The 24655-nt window shown below is 46.1% G+C and overlaps 2 protein-coding genes across 2 annotated transcripts; one reads left to right on the top strand and one right to left on the bottom strand.

Moving 5' to 3' along the window:
- The first annotated feature begins 353 nt into the window (after positions 1 to 353).
- STBD1 (starch binding domain 1) lies at positions 354 to 2588 on the top strand. The gene is made up of 2 exons (XM_038136412.1): positions 354 to 1230; positions 1343 to 2588. The coding sequence occupies exons 1-2, from the start codon at positions 1005 to 1007 to the stop codon at positions 2143 to 2145; spliced, it is 1029 nt and encodes a 342-aa protein (XP_037992340.1). The 5' UTR covers positions 354 to 1004; the 3' UTR covers positions 2146 to 2588.
- Positions 2589 to 2729: 141 nt separating this feature from the next.
- CCDC158 (coiled-coil domain containing 158) lies at positions 2730 to 23439 on the bottom strand. The gene is given in 26 exon segments (XM_038136636.1): positions 2730 to 4908; positions 5947 to 6030; positions 6803 to 6892; positions 7085 to 7119; positions 7193 to 7548; positions 8377 to 8518; positions 9379 to 9544; positions 11169 to 11268; positions 11773 to 11865; positions 12915 to 13073; positions 13770 to 13884; positions 14005 to 14191; positions 14932 to 15121; positions 15827 to 16161; positions 16164 to 16305; positions 17174 to 17377; positions 17922 to 18041; positions 18683 to 18788; positions 19768 to 19844; positions 20150 to 20212; positions 20214 to 20330; positions 20333 to 20391; positions 20394 to 20464; positions 20704 to 20797; positions 21265 to 21367; positions 23255 to 23439. Coding segments are annotated over 24 exon segments (3111 nt in total). The 5' UTR covers positions 20745 to 20797; positions 21265 to 21367; positions 23255 to 23439; the 3' UTR covers positions 2730 to 4849.
- Between the last annotated feature and the right edge of the window lie 1216 nt (positions 23440 to 24655).

The raw sequence follows: 24655 nt of genomic DNA on the forward strand, positions 1-24655 counted from the left end.
TGACATTTACTGTCCCGTTAAGCGGAGGGAGCGCTGCTCCGACTGACGCTGAAAGATTAAGAAGTTCACACACTGGAAATAGACTTACTGGGACATCCACTTAGCCATTCTCTCATCTAATGAGATACTGGGCAAAAGCTCCTCAATGGGTTTTAGAGAGCCAGTCACGACCACACCTTTGGTCAGATGAAAGGAACGGATTAAAAAAAGGCAGCAGACAGAACTGAGTGGAACTGCCTCTCCTTGCTCCTTCCCTGCTGCTAATCTTTGGTGTTATAAACATTTTCACAGTTTGTCACTCCGGAACTGCCAATTCAACATACCAAGTCCCAAGGTGCATTTACAAAATTTCTCGGGTTTCGAGTAAGATTTATCTGTATAACCTCTCAATTCTGAAATAAGGTTTGACATTATCACTTCAAGAGTAGTAAAAACAAGGTAAATTTAAGTAAACATCAAATATCCTCTGCACTAATGGACTCCGAGCTCCTGATAATCCAAAAAGCTTCCTGAGCATAACACAGAGGCCAGGAGAGCAGGGCAATGTTAAGGAATCCAGCTGTAGTCACTAGAGTACGACGAAGAAGTTACAAAATGAGTAGTGAATTTATCTCACTTCTCAAAGATTCCAGAGCGGGACGGGATTGTCACCGGCACAAGCTTTACAATTATCAGCAAATTATCATCTAAGCCCACCAGCACTGCTAGAATTAAACCGGCCCTCTGCGACCCTGCCTTGCCAGAGAGGCTTGGGCTTAGATGATCTCCACGGGTCCCTTGCAAACCCCAGAATTTCCAGCAATTCCGAGAGAAGGCAGAAAACGGGTGTAGGCGCCCGAACGCTGGCAAACTTTCTCCGCTCCGACTTTGGGAGCTCACGCCTTCCCACCGGCTCAGCCCGGCCCCGCCCGGCCCGCGGCGGCTCCTCCCCGGATCCCAAGGCCGGTTTAAAGCGGCGCCGGGGGGGCGGCCCCGGCGGGGTCCCGCTGCTGCAGCGCCCGGCCATGGCCCGCGACCGCGGCCCGCCCGTGCTGCGGCCGCCCCGCGCCGCCGCGCTGCCCGCCGAGCCCCGCGGCTGGGGCTGGCTGGGCGCGGGGCTGTGGCCGGCGCTGCTCGTCGGGCTGCTGGCCGCCATCGTCGCCTGGTTCTGGTACGGCGACGGCGACGGGCGAGCCGAGGCGGCCGGCAGAGAGGGGCCCCGACGGGCGAGCGCGGGGGCGGCGACCACAGGTACCGGGACGGGGAGGCCGTGCCGCGGGTGTCCCGGGCTGCCCGAGCCTGCGAGCGGGCTCGGGTTTACAGGCGCTCAGCTTAACCCCTTCTCCCTCAATGTCACTTGCAGAGGATGCTGCGGCGGGCGGGGAGCCGGGGCGGCGGGAGGCGGCGGCTGCCGCCCCGTCCGGCCCTTGGAACCCAGGAGAGGATCGGGCGGCTGTTTCAAGGGAAGAGCTTAACCATGTCCCGAGCGGTGCAGTTTTGGGAGAACCTGTGGAGCTGGAGCAGCTGATCCCGAAGCACGGCGTCACGGAGCCGGGGGAGCATCCGGCTGATATGGCCGGCAGCCAGGCAGGCGAACTGGAAGCCCAGGTGGGACAGGCAAGTGACGGATGGTGCGTGATGAACTTGGCAGGAGCCTCTGACGATGAGTGTAAAGGCAGAAGTGAGGAGCAGCCGTGTCAGCCAGCCGAGAGGAGGGACTTGGACCATGAAGAGTGGGAAGTTGTTTCTGAGCACCTGGTCGAAGGGAAGGATGGCAGCATGGAAGACTCAGACAGCAAGGAATGGGAACCAGGAGACTGCTGTGACGGGGACTGGAAAGCCAAGCGAGTTGCAGCCGTGCCCCCCATGTTCCAGAACATCCACGTGGCTTTCCGTGTGCACTACATCACCCACTCTGACACACAGCTCATCGGCGTCACCGGGGACCACGAGTGCCTGGGCCAGTGGCACAGCTACGTCCCCCTCAAGTGCGACAAGGATGGCTTCTGGTCTGAATCCATCAGTCTGCCCGTGGACACCAGGGTAGAGTGGAAATTCATCTTGGTGGAGAACGGCAAGGTCAGACGCTGGGAAGAATGTGGTAACAGGACCCTAGTGACTGAACACGAAGATCAAATTGTTCATCAGTGGTGGGGGTATCATTAATGGGAAGGTGGAAGCTGCTGGTCTAATGGCAGACCTGCCTAGGTGAACCACCGAGCCCCTAAACCTTAGGGGGGCTCCCCTTCTTCTCTAGGAGACCCTCTGGAGTGCAGAGCTCTGGAAATCCCGTATTGAACCACGTAAGCAGCAGATCTCCTTAGGAAATCTTTTGGCTACCTGGAAAATCAACTTTGAGTGCGTGCTGAAGAGACACAAGGTAGGCTAAGAAGGCGTGAGCAGCATTCCAAGCACCTGCCCGTCCAGGTCGATCTGGACCCTGGACTTGAGTTAGTGTTGCTTTGAGTGGTGCATCTTGGTATCCACTGCTTGGGCTTGGGGAGTGTACTGGGAGCTGTGGTTACCAACACTGTAACAGGAACCTAAGTGTTTTTATTTATGTAATGTGTTAAGGAAACAATAAACATTTTCAGATTGACAGTTCATTATCAGTTGACCAGTGACCTCACTCATTTCGCTCACTTTGATCCAAGTGAGCCACTTGACCTTAAATCTTAGTGCTAAAGAAGTGCTGAGAAGTGGCCCTCCCTCTCGGACTAACAAAAGGTTGAACCCCAAAATAGTTCATTCTCTACCCCCTACTGTCCAGCCATCATCTCGGCTCAAATGAAAGGCTTGGCAGGCAGCTGCACTCCTGCTGAGGGGAGAGCAAAGGTCACAAAGGACTGTCTCGGCTTAATGAATTACTTTGTCAGGGTGGGAGCAGGCTTTTAAAAAAACCTGGAATGCTGTGATGGCCAGGGAATAGGGTTCAGGCTGGAACAGAGCGGGGTGGCATACTGATGAACAATACCACAGTATTGTTAGCAAACACTCGCCTTAAACTTGTAAATATTTTTTTAAGATTAAGCTTTTCACCTTGAATTTATTTTAAGTTGTGGCCTTCTAGTAAGCCAGATGAAGGGGAATACTTACAGCTTCACCTAGTTGGTATCTGTATACGATAGAAGCAGAAAGCTGCCCTGCTTCCCTGCCTTTTGTATTTATGTATTTTGTATTTTTGGGTACAAATACATGCTGCCACTTGAGCAAGCTCCTTTTCCATAACACTGAACCAAGCATTTCAAGACCGAGCCCGCAAACAGCCCTTCCCTTGAGTGAGCTGGCTCTGGGAGAGCAGTTTTGTAGATCTGCAAGTATTCAAATTACAACTTAGGTTGGGAAGAAGTGCTTCAAAAAGCACATCACTAAATGCCTCTGCTCATTCCTCCCTGCTCTGTGCAGTGGAGCAGCCTGGATGCGTGAAATAGAATGGCTTTGGTGAAAGACTGGAAGAGGAACTTCAGCGCTGACCTCCTGCGTCTGGTGGGTTAATGGGGATGCAGCTGGTGGGACAGTGCTGGAGCTGCTGGGAACAACAAGTGTTGGCAATGTTCTTACTGGGACTGGGATACCAGCTGTTCCATGACAGAGGGTTGGGCTGCCTACTCCTGCAGACCTGGCCACAAAATAGCTCAAGGAACTCCTGGGAGGGTGAGAGGGAGAGAGACTTAGGCCAATTCCAACTGGCAATTTGGAATTTTCATTTTCACCCAGCAGAACAACCTGTGCTGCATTCTTAGCACTTGGGTTTTCTAACAAGAAATTGAAGTGGATACTACAGGTAATATTCAGCAGCAATAGAAGGTGATCCTCAGAAATCCCTGAAGTCAAAGCTGCCGCCTGAGCGTATTTATACGCACGCCTGAGGCTTGTCTGAGGAGATTAACTGTGCTGTTAGATTAAGTTATTCACTAGAAAGCTACTTAACCTATGCTAGAATAGCTTCTCTAATGCAATGGTGAACATGTCAAACAGACCAACCCCAAGAAGTCTTTTAAATTGAGAACAATTTAATTTTTTAACCAAGCTCCCTGCGCTTTGATCCCACAGACAGCTCACAGGCCTCATGATTGTATCCCCTTGCTGAATGATCAGCGAGGGTTTCTACAAAGACCTGCGCTGAGCTTTTGCTAAAAAAGCCTCTAAATTATTATGCCATTCCCAGCAGGACCCATGCTATGTAAATCAAATGGTTTGGGTATGGTGAAAGAAAGAAATCTGGATTTCCTTTTTTCTGGAGAAACCTATTAGTATTTTCTCCAAGTTCACAGGTGTGTTTTCTCACCATTGAACAATCTGTTTCCTTGAAGGTGAAAGTAGATTTAAACAAAGTTGCCTTGCTGCCTAAAAAAGATGCTGCTGGAATGGCTGATAGCTGTCTAATACAAGGTCCTGGCTGTGAGACCAGCGCAGCTACATGTGAGAAACAACTTATTGTTGACACTCCTGCATGGATCTAACAGCCAGTGGCTCAGGACATCTCCAAGCAAACAATAAACTCTCTCACTCACAGCTTGGCAAAGCCCTGAACCACAGAGCTAGCTTCAAAGTTCACCTGCTCATACCCCTGACAGCCAGCTTCTGACAAATGAGACAATTTGTTTGCTTTTACGTGAAACACAAACTATTCTTTTTTGTCAAGTAGCTTGGTGCACAAGTGCTGAATGCTGCAGCAGTGTGGTGAGCTGTGCAAGCACCCTGAGGGGACTGGCCATGAACCATTTTAAAGTCTGCTGCACAAACCTTCACTGCAGCTATTTTGCTTTGCAAAACCCACGCCCATCCCACATTCTCTCTGAGAGATGAACTCACCTTTTGGAGACTCGTATGAGTCTGCTGTTAGGTTTCCTCTCCCAGAGGTTGGTTGTCACCTGTGTGTCCTTGCTATGGGCAAGCTTGGCCCATCAGTCCTGCTGTGCCATCCACCTGCAGGACATGGAATAACAAGCGCTGTTGGGGCTGCATGCACTCAGCTGCTCTAAGGCTCATGCATCTACGAGCCTGTTCCTTGCCTGCTGCTGGTGGCAGGGGAAGCCCAGACCTGTCCCCAACTCTGCTGGATGCCAGCAAAAGGATGTTAAGCTGCTGTTTTTTGCACTGGCAGATGTCCCTCCTTCTCTCTGGCTGGCTGACCCCTCCACCTGCTTCCCCCCCTTGGCACACAGCTGCAGCTTCTGAAATGCTTTTTTAGTTTAGCTCCTTGAACTCAACTGGGAGTGCACTTAGCAGTGACCTTTCCCAAGGGTTCTTAATCTCTACACCTGACTCTCCCCTTAAGAAAATTTTGCAAGATTTGTCCACTATTAGTGGCAAGTCCAAAGTGTGATAGATGTGCCATCTAAACCAATCCTTTAATTTTCACTGCAACAGATTTCTAGGAAAGGGGAGATGCTTTTACTAATATTTTGTCTGAGCTTGCAACATGGTTGCAAAAAAGTATCTGAAACAGTAAAAAAAATGATTAGGAAATCTAAAAAAAATTCCTCCAATTAAAATACTCTTGGCAGTAACTGAGGACAGCTTAAGAACAAGTCAGTTATTTCTTCTCCCCACACGAGACTCAAACTCAAGTTGGACGAGTCCATTCTCCTTAAATGAATCACAGTACAGTGTGCAATTCAAACTTCAGCAGGAAGAATTTAGCTTAGACATCGGGAGAAATCCTTCCCTGTGAGGGTGCCGAGGCCCTGGCACAGGGTAACCACAGAAGCTGTGGCTGCTCCATCCCTGCAAGTGTCCAAGGCTGGCTTGGATGGGGCTAGGAGCAACCTGGGATGTGGAAGGTGTCCCTGCTCGTGGCAGGGGGTTGGATGAGATTATCCTTAAGGTCCCTTTCCACTCTGTAGCTCCTGCTCCTTTAAAAGAAGAGTTAAAAAAATTCTAAGGGCTTTTATTACAAATCTTTACAAACATAATATATTTTAAACACAATGTAGCTGCATGGAAGCGATCACTAATGCATACAGTGCCTGCCCTTGGACAGCTTTCTCTCCTTTTCCTTGGATTTCTTTGTCTTCACCTCCTGAGTTCTGATCATTGGAGACGTGGCTGAAAATAGCAGCAGAACAGATTAGCTGAACACCACCTTATGCTCCAAAGGCTGAGGTCTCACGTGCAGCCAGCTGAAGCTTCACAAAACCCTCCCATAACAAGGTATGCTGTACCTACAAAGCCCTTACAAACGCAGCTTCAGTTTGCAATTCTTGGTGGGAATATAGAAAAACCACTGAGGATGTTAATGGATGGCAAAGAAGAAAAATGAGAACACTTACCTTTGACTTATTTATATAGATAACTGGATTAGTTTTACCTACATCGGGTCACTTGTATGTCCCTGACACAAATGCACTGTGCGATGAGGGGAAATAATTTCCAGATCTGTGCAATGAGACTCAGAGGAGAAAAGGGGAAGAGACTGGAATATGCAATAAGAACAAGTGCAGAGAAAATAAACCCCATCCCATTTGGCATCCCGCCATGCCTGGAGCTCATGCAACTGAGTTTTGGAAATCTTGTAGTTTCCATGAAAGTGTCATCAGCTTGTCAATAATTGCCTGCAATTGGCCGTGACAGCACACAAGGACACCCCTGAGCAGCTGCCATGTTTGACATGTTAAGGATGCTGAAGCTTATTAGACTTAAGGGGCATTGTGGAGTTAATCTAATTACTCTCCCAGGAGCAGGATAATGCACAAGTGGGTACTGCTAGTAGAACTAGGGTGTGCTGGAAAAAACACAGGTAGTGCTTTGGCAGGTACCAACTACAGTTTCTGGAGAATGTGTGTTTTTTCAATAAAATAGGAATATTTTTGGTAAAGACTGGCAGCTTGGTTTTTTATCTGTGATGATTCCAGCAGGTTTTGCAGGCTTTCCGTCTTGTTCTGTAGCCTCTTTGGTGTGGGCTCACAAGCTAGAGAGAATAGTAATAATAAAAAGGCCATTATAAATTACCTAAACATTCCCTTTAAATTGAAGTTCTTAGGAAATAAAATCTACACCAGCATTTTCAGTAAACCCCAGAACTCGACTAAATGTGTTACAGGAAGCACAACAGCTATTGCAAACATTTTTTACTGCAAGTATTGATGTCAAGCATCCTTACAGCCTTTTAATTTGATTAAGGCAATAAGATCAGGCCTGAAAATTAGTGGAGCATGGAATTTATCTTCTGAGTGTGTAATAGATTGATTAGCTGCCACGCTTTACTCACAATTCATTTCTCACAGAATAAACCTTCTGCCTAAACAGAACTGGGAGGGGGTGAAGGCACCCCGATAGGGATGTGGGATTGGATGTCCCTGCTCCTGGGGCTGCTCCCCGTGGAGAGGCAAGCTTCCCTGGGGCTGGGCTGTGCTCAGGTGAGGCAGCAGGGCCAGCTGCAAGCTCATCAGGTGGGGTAGTTAGGAGCAGGTGTACTGGAGATCTGTGGCTGCCCTCCCAGGGAACTTGCCTGGGGGAGGATGGGCACCCAGGTGCTGCCAAGCAGGTGGATGCCTTTCCTAGGAGATGTCCAAGCAAAGAGCAGTGAGCACACACCTGAGGAGGGACCCCCGTGCAAGCAGGAGACTAAAACCTCCTTACAAAACAAGCTTGTTTCTGTTGAAGTCACTGCCATGTCAGAATGGCTTTTGTTCTGCTCTCTATTCCTTGTTTACTGCCCAAACAGGGAACATCATGGCTGCTCACAACCCAAGACTCTCTGCCCATCACAAACTCAACTGCTTCTCAAGTCTTCTACATAAAAAATCCCTACTTGCAGCTCTTTTGGATACGAGGAAATCCCTGGATGCTGCAGTTGGTTTGCTAGAAGGCAGACAGTAACTACCCAGGAGACTTTCTTTAATGCTCAGAGTTACCAAAAGAATATCCAAAGCAGTTACTCCTCACAAGGAGCAGAGCCTATCTCTGAGGCACAGTGGCTTAAATTCTAAATAGACAACAATATCAGTGTCCACAGGCCATTTTCACAGAATGGATTATCTGTGGGCAAGAAAAGGTAGTTAAGATTAATATCTTCAAACCCTGCTGCTCAAAGCCACATCCTCTTCTTTCTTTTAGAGAACAAAATTCATGTCATCCCAGTCTAAAAGGTACTGACCCATCCAGTACTTGGAAGGAAACCAGCAGCGTTTTTTGGTTCCTCTAAAAAGCCCATCCATAACTAAATATCCAAAAAAAAGAACTCAACAGCCTAAATGTAGGCTCCAAAAATGTGACAACGCCATGGATGCTAATTACACAAGTAACATGGAAATTAGCAATTTTGGGTGTGCTCATGTCAGCCTCTGAGGAGCTGCTTCCCAACAAGATACTGATTTGTAGCAAGTGCAATAAAGACCTTTTAGTAATAGCACCTGCTAAGAGGTATTTGAGTAAATTCCTAGGAAAAAATACTGTATTGGGACTATCTTCTTTAGAATATTCTGTAATGCTCCAGTCTGCCATCAGTGCTGCCAGGGAAAACTTACCAAGGGATGTAAGGAGCAGAGAAAGATCCTGGGAGTGAAGATCTGCAGGATGTGAGCAGGAAGGACCCCTGCAAGCAAAATGAGGGCAAAACCTGCATTCTGAAAAGGTTATGCTAAAGCTAGGTCATGCTAGCCAGCACCCACAGTGAGAACGTGAAGCTCTCAGACGGAGCCTCCAGGTCTTATCCATGGAAATGAAAAGCAAACAATGTAAATATGTTTCAGAGCTCTTGCTTAGAGGGATGAAGGTGACACGAAAGCTTTGTTTTATAATCCCCAGGAAGCTCTTGGCATTATGAATAAAACAATACAAACAAGCTCAGGATTGGGGCTGTATTAAAAAAGCCTTAGAAACTGAACTTCAAACGAGTACTGTGAGAAGCAGGTTACTCAGCTAAGTCAAAGCCCTTCTCACTGTCCTAAAATGTGCTTTTCCACTGTGCTTGCAGTAGCAGCCTCTCCAGCAGCAGTTAAGATTTAATCCTAATCAAAACTCATGAATTACATTTTCTTTTATGAAGTATCCTCATGTTCTGGATTAGAAAGATCAGAATTTGTGCTGTGTTGATTTTTCAACTTCATGTCCTGCTGTCATTATCATGTATTTGGTAAAAAAAAAAAAAAATCCTGCATTTGGTTATTTACATATGGCAGGAAAAGAAGAAAGGAGTTCTGAACAAATATAAAAGCAAGCACTAAAGGCAAATGGTGTGGTCACCTTCTATTTCCCTTCCACCTAAAGCATCTGAATAACCTTGCAAACAACAAAAGCTTTGGAGGTTTCCAGATTATTTCAAGCTTATGTGTAAACCTGACCTTGCAAAAACACATCCCACACTGCTCCTGAAGCAGGTCAAGAGCCAGATCCCAGTTTCAGAGGGCACTGTAAGTACACGGCACACCACAGAAATAAATCTATTATTCTTACCCTGCATTCCTCATGCTTGTTAAAGGGGATTTGCTCCCACCATGGCTGCTGAGATCCTCGGAGGGAGCTTCACTGTCTGAGCTTGTTAATGCTTGAAGAATCCTCTTCAGATCCTGCACTGGTTCTTCCTTCAAAACGTCCAGCTTGGTAGGCTTCTGGAATAAAACTATTCAGTTAAAAAGTATTTACGGAAGGCAGTCTGTTGTCAATTCTTACCTCAGCCCGTCCAAATGCACGTGTTTTCTCCCCCTTGCCTCTTGTTTTGTGCTTTTTAACCTGTGACCCCAGGTACTGCTGTACCGGGCACAGACACAGGAGCACCCGGGGGCGTTTGCCAGGCAAACTCACTCCATGTTTGCCATGCAAACTCTGCAGCAGCTGAGCTGTCTGCAGATACCACCCCCTTCATTGCCACAGCCATCGCAGACACCGAGTGCGATATTATTCTCATTTTACTGCTCAGGACTAGAGGCCAGGGCCTGGTTCAAAGAAGCCTTTGTTTCAGTGAGAACTGGATTTTTCACTGCTGAGAACTGGATTTTTCAGCATTTCACATGTTCAAAGCACTGCTGCCACTGACCTTGGCTCCACCTGGGGATGGAAAAACTTGAAACTTGGGAAAAACTTTGCTACCCCATTTTCATTAAAAAAAAAAAAAAGAAAAAAAGGTAATTTTTAATGTGAACACACTGGTTTCAGCAGGGCTTATATGGGGAACAAATCCTCAGCTCCATCATGGGTCAAAGTGACACTGAGTCAGACCTAATCCTCCTTTTCCACATTCCAGCTAGGAAACCACACCATTACCCCAGCAGTCTGTCTCAAGTGTTGGAGCTGCTTCATTTTGTACAATAACTAGTGATGCAGGAACCAAGAAGATTAAAGTAGACTTTGATTCAAGCGCTCCTGCAACCTGTTGGGTCCTCACTGCAGCACTAAATTCAAAATAAGTCCTTTTTCCTTCTTTATCTTCAGAAGTATAAATTGATTAACTCTGCGATGAAAGAATGGGAGTGCCTGATGCTGCAGGCATTTCACAGAAGGGATTATCCTTTGTTCCTTGATGTAAATGCTTGCCACCACATTGGGGAGCAAACCAGAAAATACTCCTGAAAAATGCCTGCATTAACTTGTGGCCTCCTATAGGTTTTGAGGCTGAAATTAATGAAAATACCTGGGAGATACATCAAGTCACTTCTGGAGATTTATACAAAAATCTATAAAGAAAATAGCTAAAGAATTTTTTTTTTTTTTAATGAGAGGTTAAAGTTGATGTTTTCTGTAATGAAAAATCAGTGTATTTCATTTAAATCTAGAGGTAGATGTGCAAAATCAAAAGGAAGAACAATTAGGTGAATAAAACTGATCAAAATCAATGAAAACCAGGTTGGAGGAAGATTCAAATATCAAGCAGATGATTCAATGTATCAACAACTATGCACAAATCTATTTTCACTGTCAAATGTGATTTACAGCAAGAAAAGTGAAAACCAAACTGCTTAACTTCAAACTTAATAGCTCATAAATTCATGGTAGAGGTGAAATAAAGTCTTAGCACTGTCTATAGGATTTTAGAGTTGTCACATCGTTTTCTACACAAAAAAAAAAAAAAATCTGAAAGCACACAGCACATGTGAAGCTACAGGAATTATTTCACCTTCAGTGTTAGGAATTTGCTCTCAGCTCTGAGAAGTTGCTCTGCCTGAAGAAATTCCATGTTATTTTTGCTGTTTGGGATGTGCTGGTGTCCCATGCTGAGGCAGGCACTCACCTGAGGGGCAGAGCTGGGCAGGTGCTGGGCATGTGGGCAGAGAGCAGGTGGGACTGAGGCACAGTGTGCTGCAGCTTCCCTGAAACAGAAGCTGAGGAGCAGCCAGGTCCCTGCAGCTCCTGGGGAAAAACAACACAAGCTCCCCACCTTGGTCATTGATCCTCTGAAGCACTGGTTGTATTGCTGAAGTGGAGTTGTATTTTGAATATAGCTCTTTGTTCCTCTTTCAAAGCCAGCAGAGCTGGGGTAGGTCCCAAAATGAATGATAATTTCTTGAGATAAAACTGCTGCTCCCAAGGTACCATTCATTTAGAGCAGCAGCCTCACTGCAGCCCCAAGAGTCCATGGTTAAAAATAAGGCAAAGGTAAAAAACATCCTCTATCCATCTAAGCAGTAAAGATAGGGATTGGACTCCATCCAATATTTTGTTGTCCTAACTGTAAATAGCACTCCCAAAACCCGGAATTATGGCTATGAGCAGCACTGGAGAACTCCACATGGAAAAGGGTTTCAGAACACAGACTTTTGAGAGCTGTTTGCACCAACGAGGATCAGACCTGAAGTCAGACCCCAAAGCAAATGAATCTGAGGCTAGGCCCACGCTTCCCAGGAAGGCACTCACTCTCCCATCCAAGGTGTGCTGCAGCCTGCAGCGCATGGCCTCCTGCTCCTGGCACTGGCTGATGCACTGGCACCCTGCAAACTGCAGGGATGCCTGCAACACAGCACAGAAAGGGCACGAATGAGCTGGGCTGACTTTCCGGGGATTACACCCTCTGCTGTCCTCTCTCTGACAAAGAAACAAGGTGCACACAGGCACGTTGTATCTATCTCCTGCTGTCAGCACAGAAACACTGCAGGATGCCTTAGCTGACAGGCTCACAAAAGCAACTGCTTCTACAAGCCTGGCAGCCATAACATGCACACCAGAAGGGGCCATGTCCCAGAAGGAGACAAGGCCCTTCCAGGGCCAGTCCCAGACCTACTGAACACCTCTGGGATTAGAAAATGGAGCTGTGCTAATGAGGCACAACTACACTCAAGGTTTGAAAAGGGATGGCTGAGGACTTGGCTGACCCGCCTTTGTTCCAAGTTGCTGTCTACCTTTCCTTCCTTAAAAAAATATACTCTGAAAAAGGGCAAAAATAACCATACCCCACAAGAAAGGTAAGCTTCCAGTGACAAGCATTAAAAAAATGTTATACTTGGGAAGAGGTACCACAATTCTTTTGTCATTTTCTGTTTAAAGGGATTTGAGAATGACACCTTGCCAAGCAATTTACATCCGAGAAAGTCGGAATCCTGAAAGGACTCTTCCTCCTGGAAGAGGAGCAGCCTACCTGCAGGGCACCTGGGACTTGTGTGCCAGTCAGACCAGACCTAGCCTTAGGGGTCAGGTATGCCAGCAACAGAAACCTCACCTAAAAAATGTAAAGGGCAAATGAAACGACACCACGCTCTGTAAAAATTGCCTCACATGGAACAGCAGAGAAAGCAGCTGTGCCCAGAGTCAGTGGAAGGTGCTACAGCCCGCACAACACATTTACTTTCAATTCCCTGTAGTTTAGATTTCCCTGAGCTAATGAAGAGTAAAACAAGAAAATTCTCAATGAAAATAGAAGCCTTTTACTATGAAAAAATCTTCAGGTGAGGGCCTTACAGTACATGTGAAAAGAATGCATGAAATCCAACCCTTCTGTTCCCAGGTGACTGCAGAGGAGAACACCCTGAAGTCTCCCTGAATTGAGAGATTCCTCACACTACCTTATCAAGGGCTGTCTCCATCTTGGATAGTTTTTCTTTCAGCCATTTGTCTTGTGATCTCAGGATCTCCAGGTCACCAGCAATCCTGTTATTTTCTGCTCTAACACAGCTCAGTTTCTGACTTTGTTTGCTATTTTCTTCTCTGAGGTAATGCTTCTCCTGAATTTAAAACGAGTTAAAAACCTAAAAAATCACAGATATTTAGCTCCTGTAGATTTTTTTCTCATCTTATGTCTGAATATACCTGTTAGTTCAGAAATATCTGAACTAACCCTTTGAGAAGCTTAGATGCTGCATCTTGCCCCAAGATGATGCCCTGTAACAAGAAGAAAGGCCTTACAAGGAAAAGCACAAATGGACTGCCCTCAGTGAAACAAAATATCCATTTTTTGATCCATTTTCTAACTGGAATTTTAAGCTTCAGGATGCACAGGATGCCAAGCCAGTGAAGAAATAGGACAGGTTACAGTGGACAGATATAAATGATCATTCTGTGAACTACAGCTCTTGGTAACAATAGTGATTTGTTACACAAAGTGGAAAAGGACTCATGATGACAGACCCTGACAGAGAGTTTACATCCAGAACTACCTCAGAACCCAGAGGGGAAGAAGGACACAGAATGCCTCAGTTGACATTTTTAGGAAGAACTGATATGTAAGAGCCTGATTCTCATTGCAATTGCTCTCATTCTTCCAAGAACAAATATACTCTGTGCAGAAGGCTGATTTCCATGGACACCAAGCAAAACTATTTTTGGTCCTTCACAGGCTGACTGCGCTTTTGCCCGTGCATTTCTCCCAGGACAAACCTCTCTAAGTGTAGTGAAATACTTTTAAAAGGAGTTCTTGTGACCTTAACTGCGTTTGCCATTGCCTCTTCCAAGAATTTAATCTTGCTCTGTAGTGCATCTATCTGTCCTCTCTTGGCTATGATCTGCTTCTGCGTTCTTGCTGCAGCTTCCAGAGCTGGAAAACAGAAGGTTAATTCCCAGTGAACGATGAGGATTGTGATGGCAATGCTTACAAATATTCTCTGGTCGGTAAGACAAATGTGTGTGAATTTTGGCAAGTCCAACCCAGAGTTCCCATTGCCATCAGATCCCTCTATAGTCTTTAGGGCAATCCTGGCCTGATTCAGTTCGGCTTGGGCTGTCTTCAACTGCATTTTCAGTCTGGTTGCAGTATTTTCCATTTCCTTGACTTCACCCTGATAATTCCTCTTCAAATGCCTCTGGTGAGAGCAAGTCAAGATTGAAATTGCCATGACAAAACCCCCTCATTTTTCTAGAATGAGATTACTGATCTGCTGCCAGCTTGTGATAAAGGCAGAGCTCCCCCAAGGGCTACTTCCTGAGGGTACAGGGGTGTGCAGAGAGCAAAGCATGTCACCAGCAGCATCCAGCCAGCTCCTGTGCAGATTAACTGAGAATATCCTTGAACTTTGGTCCTTACCTTGGATCCAGATCCTGCTTGTTCCGAATTTTAAATAATATACTCATACCTACATATTTCAGAAGTGTTTTTATTTTTATAATTTCATATACCTGTATGTATTTTAATAATATATCTTGATGGGGTTTCCCACATATTAGCTGTGAAAAGGTGGAAGTTAAAGCATCGAATAATAACATGGCAGCAAATTTGCAACAAAACAAAGTTGCACTATAATTTGACCACAGATGGTTAATGGGATCCAGCACTGCTCTTACATACCACTCTTAAAAAAAAAAAAAAGTCAGGTTGCTATGCTGTCATTTGCTAGATCTGCTTTTTTCAGCTCCTGACTCACAGAGTTTTAAATATTTTTGCTCATAGTGAGATGGGCCATAAGATTGTGTTCCCCCCCTTCAGGGCCAGAACCCCACATAGCTCCCCGGGACAATCTGACCATCCTGTGCTGGCAGGAACCTCATGCTGTACCAGCAGCCATATTTGGATTCAGCCAGCAGGCTGCTCTTTTATTTTTAACATGAGCCCAAATTAGCAGCTGTGGGAGCTGAGCTGAGGCTCCCTACCTGCGAGGCCAGCTAGCTCCCTCTGGCCAGCCTGGAGTTCCTGCAGGAGCTCATCTTTCTCCAGTTTTGCATCATTCAGTGCCTGGAGCCTCTCGGTGCATGTGCTAACCAGCTGAACCTTGTCCAGCTCCAGCTCGCTCAGCCTGGCCTCCATTTCACATATTCTGGATTCTTTCTCATCCTTTGCACCCTGCTTACCTAAAAAACAAGCACGTGTACTGTACATAATTATAGAAAATAACCACAAAGACGTGTGGACACCGCTACTTAAAAGCCCAGTTTGAGGCAAGAAAGAAAACCAGAGTGAAAGGGACCAACTATTTGTGTGAAAATTGCCAATCCAGGCAAAAAGGGCGCAGCAGAGTTGGATCTGATGGCTTTAAAGAATAATTAACCTTACCAGGTGTAGCTAATGAACACGATTGCCATTCTCCTGCAGCAGCCCCGCCGTGCACACTCAAATGCCTTCTCACCAAAGAGGATGAAATTCTGTCTGGAGTGATTTTTCCTCTGAAGATGCTGACCTGCATGGAACTACCACATCCTGTATTTCTCGTCTGAGAAATAACCGGTGTCCTCAGTTTGGAATTCTGAGTGCTGCCTGTCTGCTGCTCCTCAGTAACACTTTGTATTTCTGGTTCTGCTCTGCCATGGACACTCATCTCGCTGAGGTCATTCCAGCCTTTTGGCAGCTGCTTTTCACCAGAGGTTTATTCCTTGGTAGCGGTAATGTTATAATATTATCCTTCTCTGCCCACTAACTGAGTGCTGTTAGAATTCCAGGGGCATTGCCTGACCTTGTTAAAAACAACAGAATCAGCACATGAAGGCAGAGATTTAAAACCATAAAACATTTACTATCATAAAGAGACATAAATACAGCATGTTTGTGCACCTTAAGCTCTTCTGCTTTGAGTTTCCAGTCATTTATTTCTTTTTCCAGCTGGGATTTTTCTGCTTCCATTGCTCCAGCAGTTTGGCCCTGCTGGCCCATGATGGGGGTCATGTTGTGGATTTGCTTCTGGAAGAGCTCAATGATCCTTTCCTTCTCCAACACGCGCAGTTTCAGCGCCTCCCGCTCTGACTGCGCCGTGTGTAAGCAGCTCTCTGCACTCCCCACGTGCCGGAGCCCCTGCATCCTGCTGCCAAGCTGGGAACGCAGCTCCCTGATCTCCTGCACGCCAGCCCCAAGGGCTCCCTCCTTCTCCTGCACACAGGCCACCAGCTCTGAGTTTGCTCAGCAGCCTCCAAATCCCTCTGTTTGGCTGCCAGACGCTCCGTGACTTGACGCAGCGCTTCCTTGGGCATCTCCAGCTGCACAGCCAAAGAGGAGATTCTTCCAATGCTTGCATTTCTTTCCTCAGTTGCAGCCATCTGAAGAAAAACAATACAAGGATCAACCAAGAGATTTGTTTGTTTCTACCTTCTGAACGTCCTGGAACACTTCTGGTTTTTCCGTAGTTATACAGAAAAATTAGGTCAGGATGCTCTGGCTCCTCTCTCTCCATTCTAATAACTGAATGGAATATTGGTTTTTTTAAACACAGGAAATGAAAAGTGTTAAATTGATGTAAAAAAAAATTAATCAACTGGCAATGTTAATACAAAATTCAGAGCACTTAAAGCTAAAGAACTTGAAGTCATAGAACTCGACTGGCTGCTCTGTGAAGTTGGGGAAAAAACAATTACATGAATAATTTATTACTGATTTAATTCCTGCAAGCAGCAATATGCACCACTTGAACCACAAACAGCTGTGACTCAGAAAGTGGTAACAGTGCAAAGTACCAACAGAAGACAAGAGCAAACTTCCTGGTGGGACAATTCTCAACAAAAAGTAATGGATTGAGAAAATGTACCATTTATGAGTTAGCTCAAGCCTAGGGTTTGGTAGAAAAGAAAGGAATCATCTGGATCTTTATTCATAACGCAAAGAAGGTTATCTAATCACAGCTCATTTTTGAGGGGTTGAAGTGTGGAAAAAAGGGGAACGTAAAGGCAGTGTCTACAGAAGGAATTGTGACACAGCGCTCACTGGTTCATAAACACAACCTTCATTACATTTTCATTTAATACTGCACGAAGTAAAGCATTATGAAGGCCTTGAACTTGCTAACCACTCTTACAGACAAGCTCACGGCTGAAAACACCACATTCAATAATTTGATTGGTAGATCTGGCGGCATTCAACTTGCTGGAAAGGTACAAAAAACTCCTTTTGGAGGTTCAGAGTCAAAACCACCAACCTGGCACTCCGTTTGTATCTGCGACACTCCATCCTCGTTTCCTTCAGCGCCCTTTCCATGCTCTGCAGCTGCATGTTTCTGGTGTCCAGCTGCCTCCTGAGCTGCCCCATGGTGATGCTGTTCTCTGTGCTCCACTCCCAAAATCGCTTGATCCTCTCTTTTTCTAGGCTTAGCTCTGTCTCCTTTTTGCGGAGATCAACCTATGAGAAATTAAAGTCATCTCCCTCCTAAATCAATTCCGGATTTTTTTTCTCTTAATGATAATTTAAAATATAAATAATGTTAGAAACACTAACACACACCTTTCAGAGCTACTCATTTCAACAACAGGAATTTAAAGTGTGGCCCAAAGAGAATTATCAATGGGCATTTCTGCTCATCACAACTTCTGCTGTTGTTTACTGCTTGAATATTGGATAAGCCGTGCAAAATATGTGTTAAGGGACCAAGGTTCCTTAGCAAAGGGATCTAAACTGTGAGGTTAAAGTGGAGGTAGCTCAGCATCTTGATATGATTTGCATAGGTGTCTGTGGCTTTGAATTTATGACAAAGCCTTAATTCTCAATATCCCCCACCACTATTGGCAAAGGCCCTTGGGCCTTTCACAGCTAATTCAAATTTCTAGTTAGAAACAATCCTCAAAGTTAATTAAAAGGGGAAAAAAAGCAAGGTGTAACTCTGAACACCAGAAGCAAGGAGAGGCTTTTAGAAAGCAAGTTCCTTCAATACTATCACTTGTTTTACCAACAACTGATGAATCTGATCATTTGGATTTCCAGGTTCTTGGCCATGTCGTGCCTGGTCTGTCTGAACTTCTGTTGTCTCAGAAAGAGCTAAGTGCAACTGCTCCTCAAGGTCTTGGACCTAGAAAAAGGCAAATATTCATGAAGAGTTATCGTAAAGCATTCTATTTAAACAGTAAATTCAATTTCTTCTGTTTTTCTTCTAGGTCCAACTTGAAAGAAGCACAAATGTTAGCTTCTGGCCCAGCAGAGTTATTCCCTGGGTGTACTCATAACTGTGTTGTCTTCTTTCCGTGATTAAGCTCAGTTACCTTTCAGAGTTAAGAGGTTCTGGAAAATAATTTGGCTTCCACCCTGATCCAGAGCTTTTCAGAAGTCCCTTATCTACAACACAAATGCTGATTGGAATGGTAAAACAACACTTTGGAAAAAAAAAAGCCCTTGTTTCACCAAGGACTATTCCTTCACCCTGGTTTCATTCAGAAATCTCCAGGCAAACACATTTTGTACCAAGTAGTGTTCACTTCCTCTCATAGGAGGCAACTTCTGCCAGGGTAGGAGATGATGGACCAGTCTACAAGGCTCTGTAATAAAGATGCTCTTATGTGCCAAGTTGAAAATAATGTAATTTATCCTTATATCCAGACAGTTTTTCTGAAGCAGTCCCTCATCAAGAGACTTCCCTCCCGTCTCTGGAACATTTCAGATCTCCACACACTCACTTCCACTGGCACCAGGGCTAACAGGCAAATCCATACACACCTTGTTTTCATAGATCCTCTTCACTTCTCCCAGCTGGGAACAGACTGTGGATTCCAGGGGACAGACTTGATGTGGATGCACCAAATTTAGGGTTCTTGCTTGGTCTCTATGGGAAGTTTGAGGTGGGGAAATCAGAAGCTGTAAGAACCATCAAAGGAGAAGCAGCCTCACCGTCCTCATTCCCAGCCTGCCTAACACATGGATGTGTTCTCTCTCCTCTATTTTATGTGGTTTTGTGGGGTTTCTGTTTTTATGCCTTTTCTCTTCATTTCACACTCTGTGCAACCAGTGCTTCACTTAAACAAACGCACTGAGAAACCAAAAGAATAGGGAAGACAGCGAAGTGTAAGAACAGCACAAGCTTTCTCTCAAATTAAGGTTACTCTTAACATTTCCTACACTATAATCAAACCTCAGACAACGACCTGTCCCCACCAGACCTTGGCTGCTGCTTGCAAGCTGCAGGTGCTGCCTGCTTTACGAGGCAGCGCTGCCACCTCGTGCTCATTTCTGAGCTGCTCAGTCCTCCCCCCAGAAAGAAAACGCCGGCTCTAATTTCATCTTGGCAAAAAGTAACTTCTTTCAATTGTCAGGAACATTTCGATGTTCTGTTATTAAGTATCAAGCTATGGATAGTTTAACTTTGAAGGGGTTACTGTGTAACTCAAGCGGATGGAGGGGCAAAAATTAGGACATCACAATAAAGGACAAAGCTCTTAGTGGAACCAGCAAGAAAAAGCTGATTTAACCACCAAAATTACAGTCAGTCTTTTCTCTTAATGGTGGAACTTATGTTCCAACAAATTCCACGTGTCCACCTAAGCGATATTTAGAAAAGTGAGGTGCAGAGATTCTTCCAAAACAGAATTTTTGTGGGATTAACTAAACCAGGAGACGATCAGCACGGAAGGAAAAAGCAGCAGAAAGTCATGAGCAAATAAACATCTTTTATTGGAACAATTATCCGCGTCCTCAAAAACAGTGCTTGCTACCCTCTAGTCACCCCACCCCAAAGGAATTCTCTGTGGAACACGTGAAAAACGTCTGGTTATGCTTTAGGAATACAAGAAACAGAGAATGGGTACCTCACTCGATGTTGCTGCAGCAGAAGCTCTCTTGGGGCCTGTGAATCTTTTGGCAGAGACTGAAGTGCCTCCTCCACCTCTTGTGAACAGATGACACAAACAGCAAACCCCCGAAGGAAAGGCAGCAGATTCTCAGGTGTGATTTCTTTCCTTTTAGTTCCACCTTGACCGTGACAACGTGCTAAAGCCCAGCAGTAAACCCAGTCTGGAGGTCTGCCCAGTGTCAAAGGCTGCCACCTTCACTGCCAGGTGCCACTTGCACCTCTTCATGCCATAACCTTTCCCTAGGCTGGGTGAGAAGGAGGCTCAGAGCTTTCAAAAGTATTTCCTAAAAGCCAGAACACAGAGCATGGGAAGGAAAATCAGCACTTCGTTCACATACCAGGACCAGCTTTCCTTTGAGGTGCGACACCTGGCAGTCCAGGTCCTGCAGGACACCACAAAACAGCTGTGCTCAGGCTGGCCATGTCCCCGTGCTCACAGAGCTTCCCGCACGCCCTGCCTCTGCAGCCCATTAGGCTGCCAGGTAATTCCAGCAGTAACTCCTCCTGGCTGTGGAGCACCTATGTTCTTCATTTGGTACTTCATTTTGGCTGCCAGCCTCCCTCAGCACCTGGTCCTGCTGGCAGCTTCCAGCTCTCCAGTACTGTGTTTCAACTGTATTTGTAGATGCTCTTGGCTCTGAGGCTCCTTTTGTCTGAATTTGGAAACAGAAGTAAAAGAATTCAGAGAGCAGGATTCACCTGGAGTTTTACCCTCACATATGTAATTCTTCAGCTGATTAACTGCTGGTTTTGACAGCTAAATAATGAGTTTTCTAACCCCTGAGTGCTATAGTGCTATTCCAGGAGGGAAGCTTCTCCCTGAGGAGGCCTGCTGTGCCTCTCAAAGCTCATACAGACACTCTGCATGGTAAATCTGTGTCAGCCTTCATACCTGCTATCCTGAAGCGCATCTCTTTCCAGCAGCATTTCCATCCGTTTGCTCTGGCAATCACACTACAATGGATTTCCTCACACAGCTCACTGGCCTAAAGGAGAAAAAACAGACAACCAAACCAACCGAAATACTGAAAACATGACCTAAATCAAATAGAGGCTTCTCAAAATAGTGCTGGTGAAACTGTCCAAAGACTCAGTTAAATTTAAGAAGCTGCCCCAAATTTCAACTCACTTCATGTGGCCTTGCACATCTCCACTTTTCTGAGATAAACTGTAGAATAAGAGGAGACTTTAGTTATATACAACCTTGAGTACAAAAGGAAGCAAACCTGAGCCAATTCACACTGTCTTATTTTATTGGAATTGATCAGGCAATGAATTATTTACTCCATTCCTGAGGGTGTGGTGTCAGTTTGACTCATCAGTCTGAGTCAACCAGTAAATCAAACCGCAGTTTGCCATCAATTTTCAAACTAATTTATGACCCTTCTGTGGGAGAAACTTTCAAATATTAGATATACAACTGCATATAAAAAACACTAAAATAAAGCTCTACCTTCTGGGGGAAAAAATGATACACAGCAGAGACAGGAATTTTCTGCAAACAAATCCTGTGTACTACCTTAATTCCTGGATATTATTGTTCATTGGAACAGCACCTGTGAAGAAAAAATATGTGCGTTTACTTTTTAATCTATTAAGAGTCAACTTTATGTAACAAAATTAATTCTGCCAATCTAACTTTAAAACAGCAGGAGGACTTAAAAGTTATTTAAGGGGAGATATTATCTCTCCTTTTCCAAATCTCCTGGTTTGTTCTGTCAGGACAGATCCAGATGCAGGCAAGAGAAAAAGAAGAGGGAAAGAAGAAAAAGGGAGGAGGAAAGAGGCAAAGAGGCAAAACCGGGAGGAGGCAAAGAGAGCAATCTGTTAGGGGCAGATTTAAATCAGATGGTATTGACAGGTTTCTTGTTCCGTTTATTTGGATTTTCCTGTGTTACTCGTCCTCTGGAGCACTGGTGACCACACCGCAGGCCAAGGGCAGCCCCAGCAGCACCTGCTACACCTGGCTAACTTCACACCTTCAGCAAACCCCTCTACCTGACACAGCCGCCCCGGGGCTGCTTCCTGTGCGCACACTGAGGAGAAAATCACAGCCCTTGGTCCCGGAGTCCGACTCTGAAGGGCCAGAAACGTGAAGAGAGGAGAAAAGCCCCTCAGCCCTGCCACGGCAGGCACGGCAGCTCCGAGGCGCCGCCTCCCCTCAGGCGGGCCGGGCCCCGCCGCTTTCCCGCCTCCGGCCGTGAGGGACGCCCGGGCAGCTCCGTCCCCTCAGCGCTCCGGGACTCCCAGCTCCGCAGGGCGCTGCTGCCGACCCGGCCCGCCCTGGGGAGAGCCGCCAAGCTCCTCCCGGCTGCTCCCCCGCGGGAAGGAGCCATCCCGAGCCGTGCCGGCTGCTTCTGGAAGAGCGGCTGGCACCACCGGGAATTGCGGCGCCGAGCCCCTCAGAGCCAACATGGCCGCTGCCCCCTCACGGCGTGGGCACCATCTTGTGGTCGGGGGTCCCAGGTGGTTTCGCGGTGCTGGTGCTTGAGGTTGGAGACAAAAATCCTCTCACGGGGATAGGGAAGGGCCTGGATTATTTTCCACATGATAGTTGGCCAGTAAGGTGGGGCATTTTGTGAGGTGATTGAAGCAGAAGTCGGGTGAGGGGACTTTCTCCCACCAAAGAGAAGCCCAGAGGTTCGAAAGCAAAAGATTCAAAGGCATCTTGCCCTAAATCCAGTTCAGTAATAAAAACTGGAATATTTTTATTTTTACACCAATTTCGGCAGAGAGGACGAGTTTCTGTGTTCCCTGGATTTTCAAGGTGAGGGAGAGGGTGCAGGGTCAAGAGGTGGTGACTTCACTTCAGCAAAGGAAGTTATATTGACTGACTGTGCCATTTTGGATCTGGATTTCAGGAATGAACACACAGGTGTCCATAGGCTATCCCCCGTTTCAGATTACTCAAAAGACCACCTTGACACAAGTTTCCAGGGACAGGTGAATGAACTGGGCCAAAACAAAAACCTCAGCTGGAGAGATGAAGTCTGAGAAAACTCAGGAGACAGAAAGGTATGTTAATTGGTTTAAATATCTGACTAAGATTTAAAACAACCATTCCTCAAGTTTACCACATAATTTTCATTTAGAAGACAGAAAAAAAATCCACCTGGTGCTGAAAGAAAGACAAAGGAGAAAAGTGGTTTTACATAAACTACTACAGAAAAGTAAGAATTAACTAGCTGAAAACAGACCTCAGCTCTCCATTCTCCTGGCTGCACTGCAATCCCTAGTGGAAAACAGCTCGAGGAAAGGACTTCTATTGCACCGCCCAGAAGAAGCAGCAACAAAAAGATTTTTCTTACCTACAGGGATAAGAGATAAATGAGTATTTAGGTAAATACAATGTCCTACAATATCCTGAAGCTCTGTGATATCCTCCAAGAGTCCCAGGTGTTTACAAACCATGAAAATTGACCTGGAAGGGGGCCAGCACCTACCTCTGGCAGGCAGTTCTGGGCTTTGTTTCTCCGGGATTTGGGATGGGGCACTAAGGTTCTGCTCTTCACTGTGGGGCAGGGAAAAAAGGGGTAACGTTCATCATCCCCCCTTCACTCCTGGCTTTTCCGTTCTGCGGGGTGCCAATCCAGCTTCCCGAGCCCCGCTGGGAGCCACCTGCTCCTTACTCCACCCCTCAGCTCCCTCGGCAGCCTTGGGAACAAGCCCCTCCCTCAGGAGCCGATCATGTGCATGAAGGAGAGCCAATAAACGCCGTGCCTAGGACTTGATTTCTCCCCAAGTGTCATTCAAAACCTGGCTTCAGCGGGAAACTTGATCTCTTTTCCCCATCGGGATCCTGGCAAGGTGCTTTTCTTTGCAGAATGACACCTATCTTGACTGCAGGTACCTTTTTTTTTTTTATCTCTTGTTTCCTGGGAGTCCAGGTCTGGAGCACCCAGCCACCCCTGTCATTCTTGAAACAGAATAACTCTCTTAGGATCAAATTCCTGAGTAACTTTCCTCCTGTTTGGGAGTGCCACTGAAAAGGCATCAAGGTGCAAGTATCCACTGCTTGTGTTTAAAATAATCCCTTCCTGCCAGAGGGGTTAGAGCTTCAGAGGAGGGGATTGGGGTGATTTGTGCCCGCAGAGACTGCTCACATACCGGGGCTATACCCACCAGCCACTTCAGAGCTGGTTAAAGGTTCTAACAGTGGCTTGAATTGTTTCATCATCATCTTATTCGGGATGGGAACGTCGTACGGTTGTGGGGACTCTTTTATGGTTCCTTGTTCCCGTTTGGAACACTGTTTTCAGCAGAGGGGTGACGTCAGATAGATGAGAGCTCAGATGCAGGGGGAAAACCTGCAGTTCTGAGTTCAAACGCCCTGGGTTCACATCCTTGGGTTGTGGCAGCACTCCTGCTCCCCTTGGCGGGACAGATCCCTTCCTCACCTTGGCTTGTTGCTCTTCGGTTTGCTTTGAGGAGCTGAGCGACCCATAGCAGCCCTGTGCTGGAGGCAAGAGTAAATGGAGAATCTCTTTCCTGTTCTCCAAAGAAAGTTCTTTCCTTTCAGACTTCAAACACAAGTGCCTTCTCCAACATCAGAAGGATTCAATGATTTCACAGGTTAGTTCTGTTTCTTAGCTTTGTTCCTTCCTTTCACCCTCAGATCTCTGTTTTCCCCTTTCTCTGCCTGATTTTTGACATTTTTACCTCAGGCCTATCCAGACAAAAAGGCTTGTTCTGTGATTTGAAATGAAGAGGAGCTCAAATCCAACTGGGAATCTGAGTGGAGGTTCCCTGTGTAGCCCTAGGAATTTTTCTCTGGAAGCACCTTTTGAATGTTAGCTGATGATTGCAATCCCTCTGATACCATGCAGAGCCTCAATATGTTTTCC

This window comes from Motacilla alba, chromosome 4 (assembly GCF_015832195.1).
Source record: "Motacilla alba alba isolate MOTALB_02 chromosome 4, Motacilla_alba_V1.0_pri, whole genome shotgun sequence".
NCBI lineage: Eukaryota > Metazoa > Chordata > Aves > Passeriformes > Motacillidae > Motacilla > Motacilla alba.

Excerpts from the sequence above, each read along its gene's own strand:
- STBD1 (XM_038136412.1), top strand. The coding sequence starts at position 1,005 with ATGGCCCGCGACCGCGGCCCGCCCGTGCTGCGGCCGCCCCGCGCCGCC. Across the intron at positions 1,231-1,342 it reads CGCGGGGGCGGCGACCACAG|AGGATGCTGCGGCGGGCGGG; the intron begins GTACCGGGACGG and ends TGTCACTTGCAG.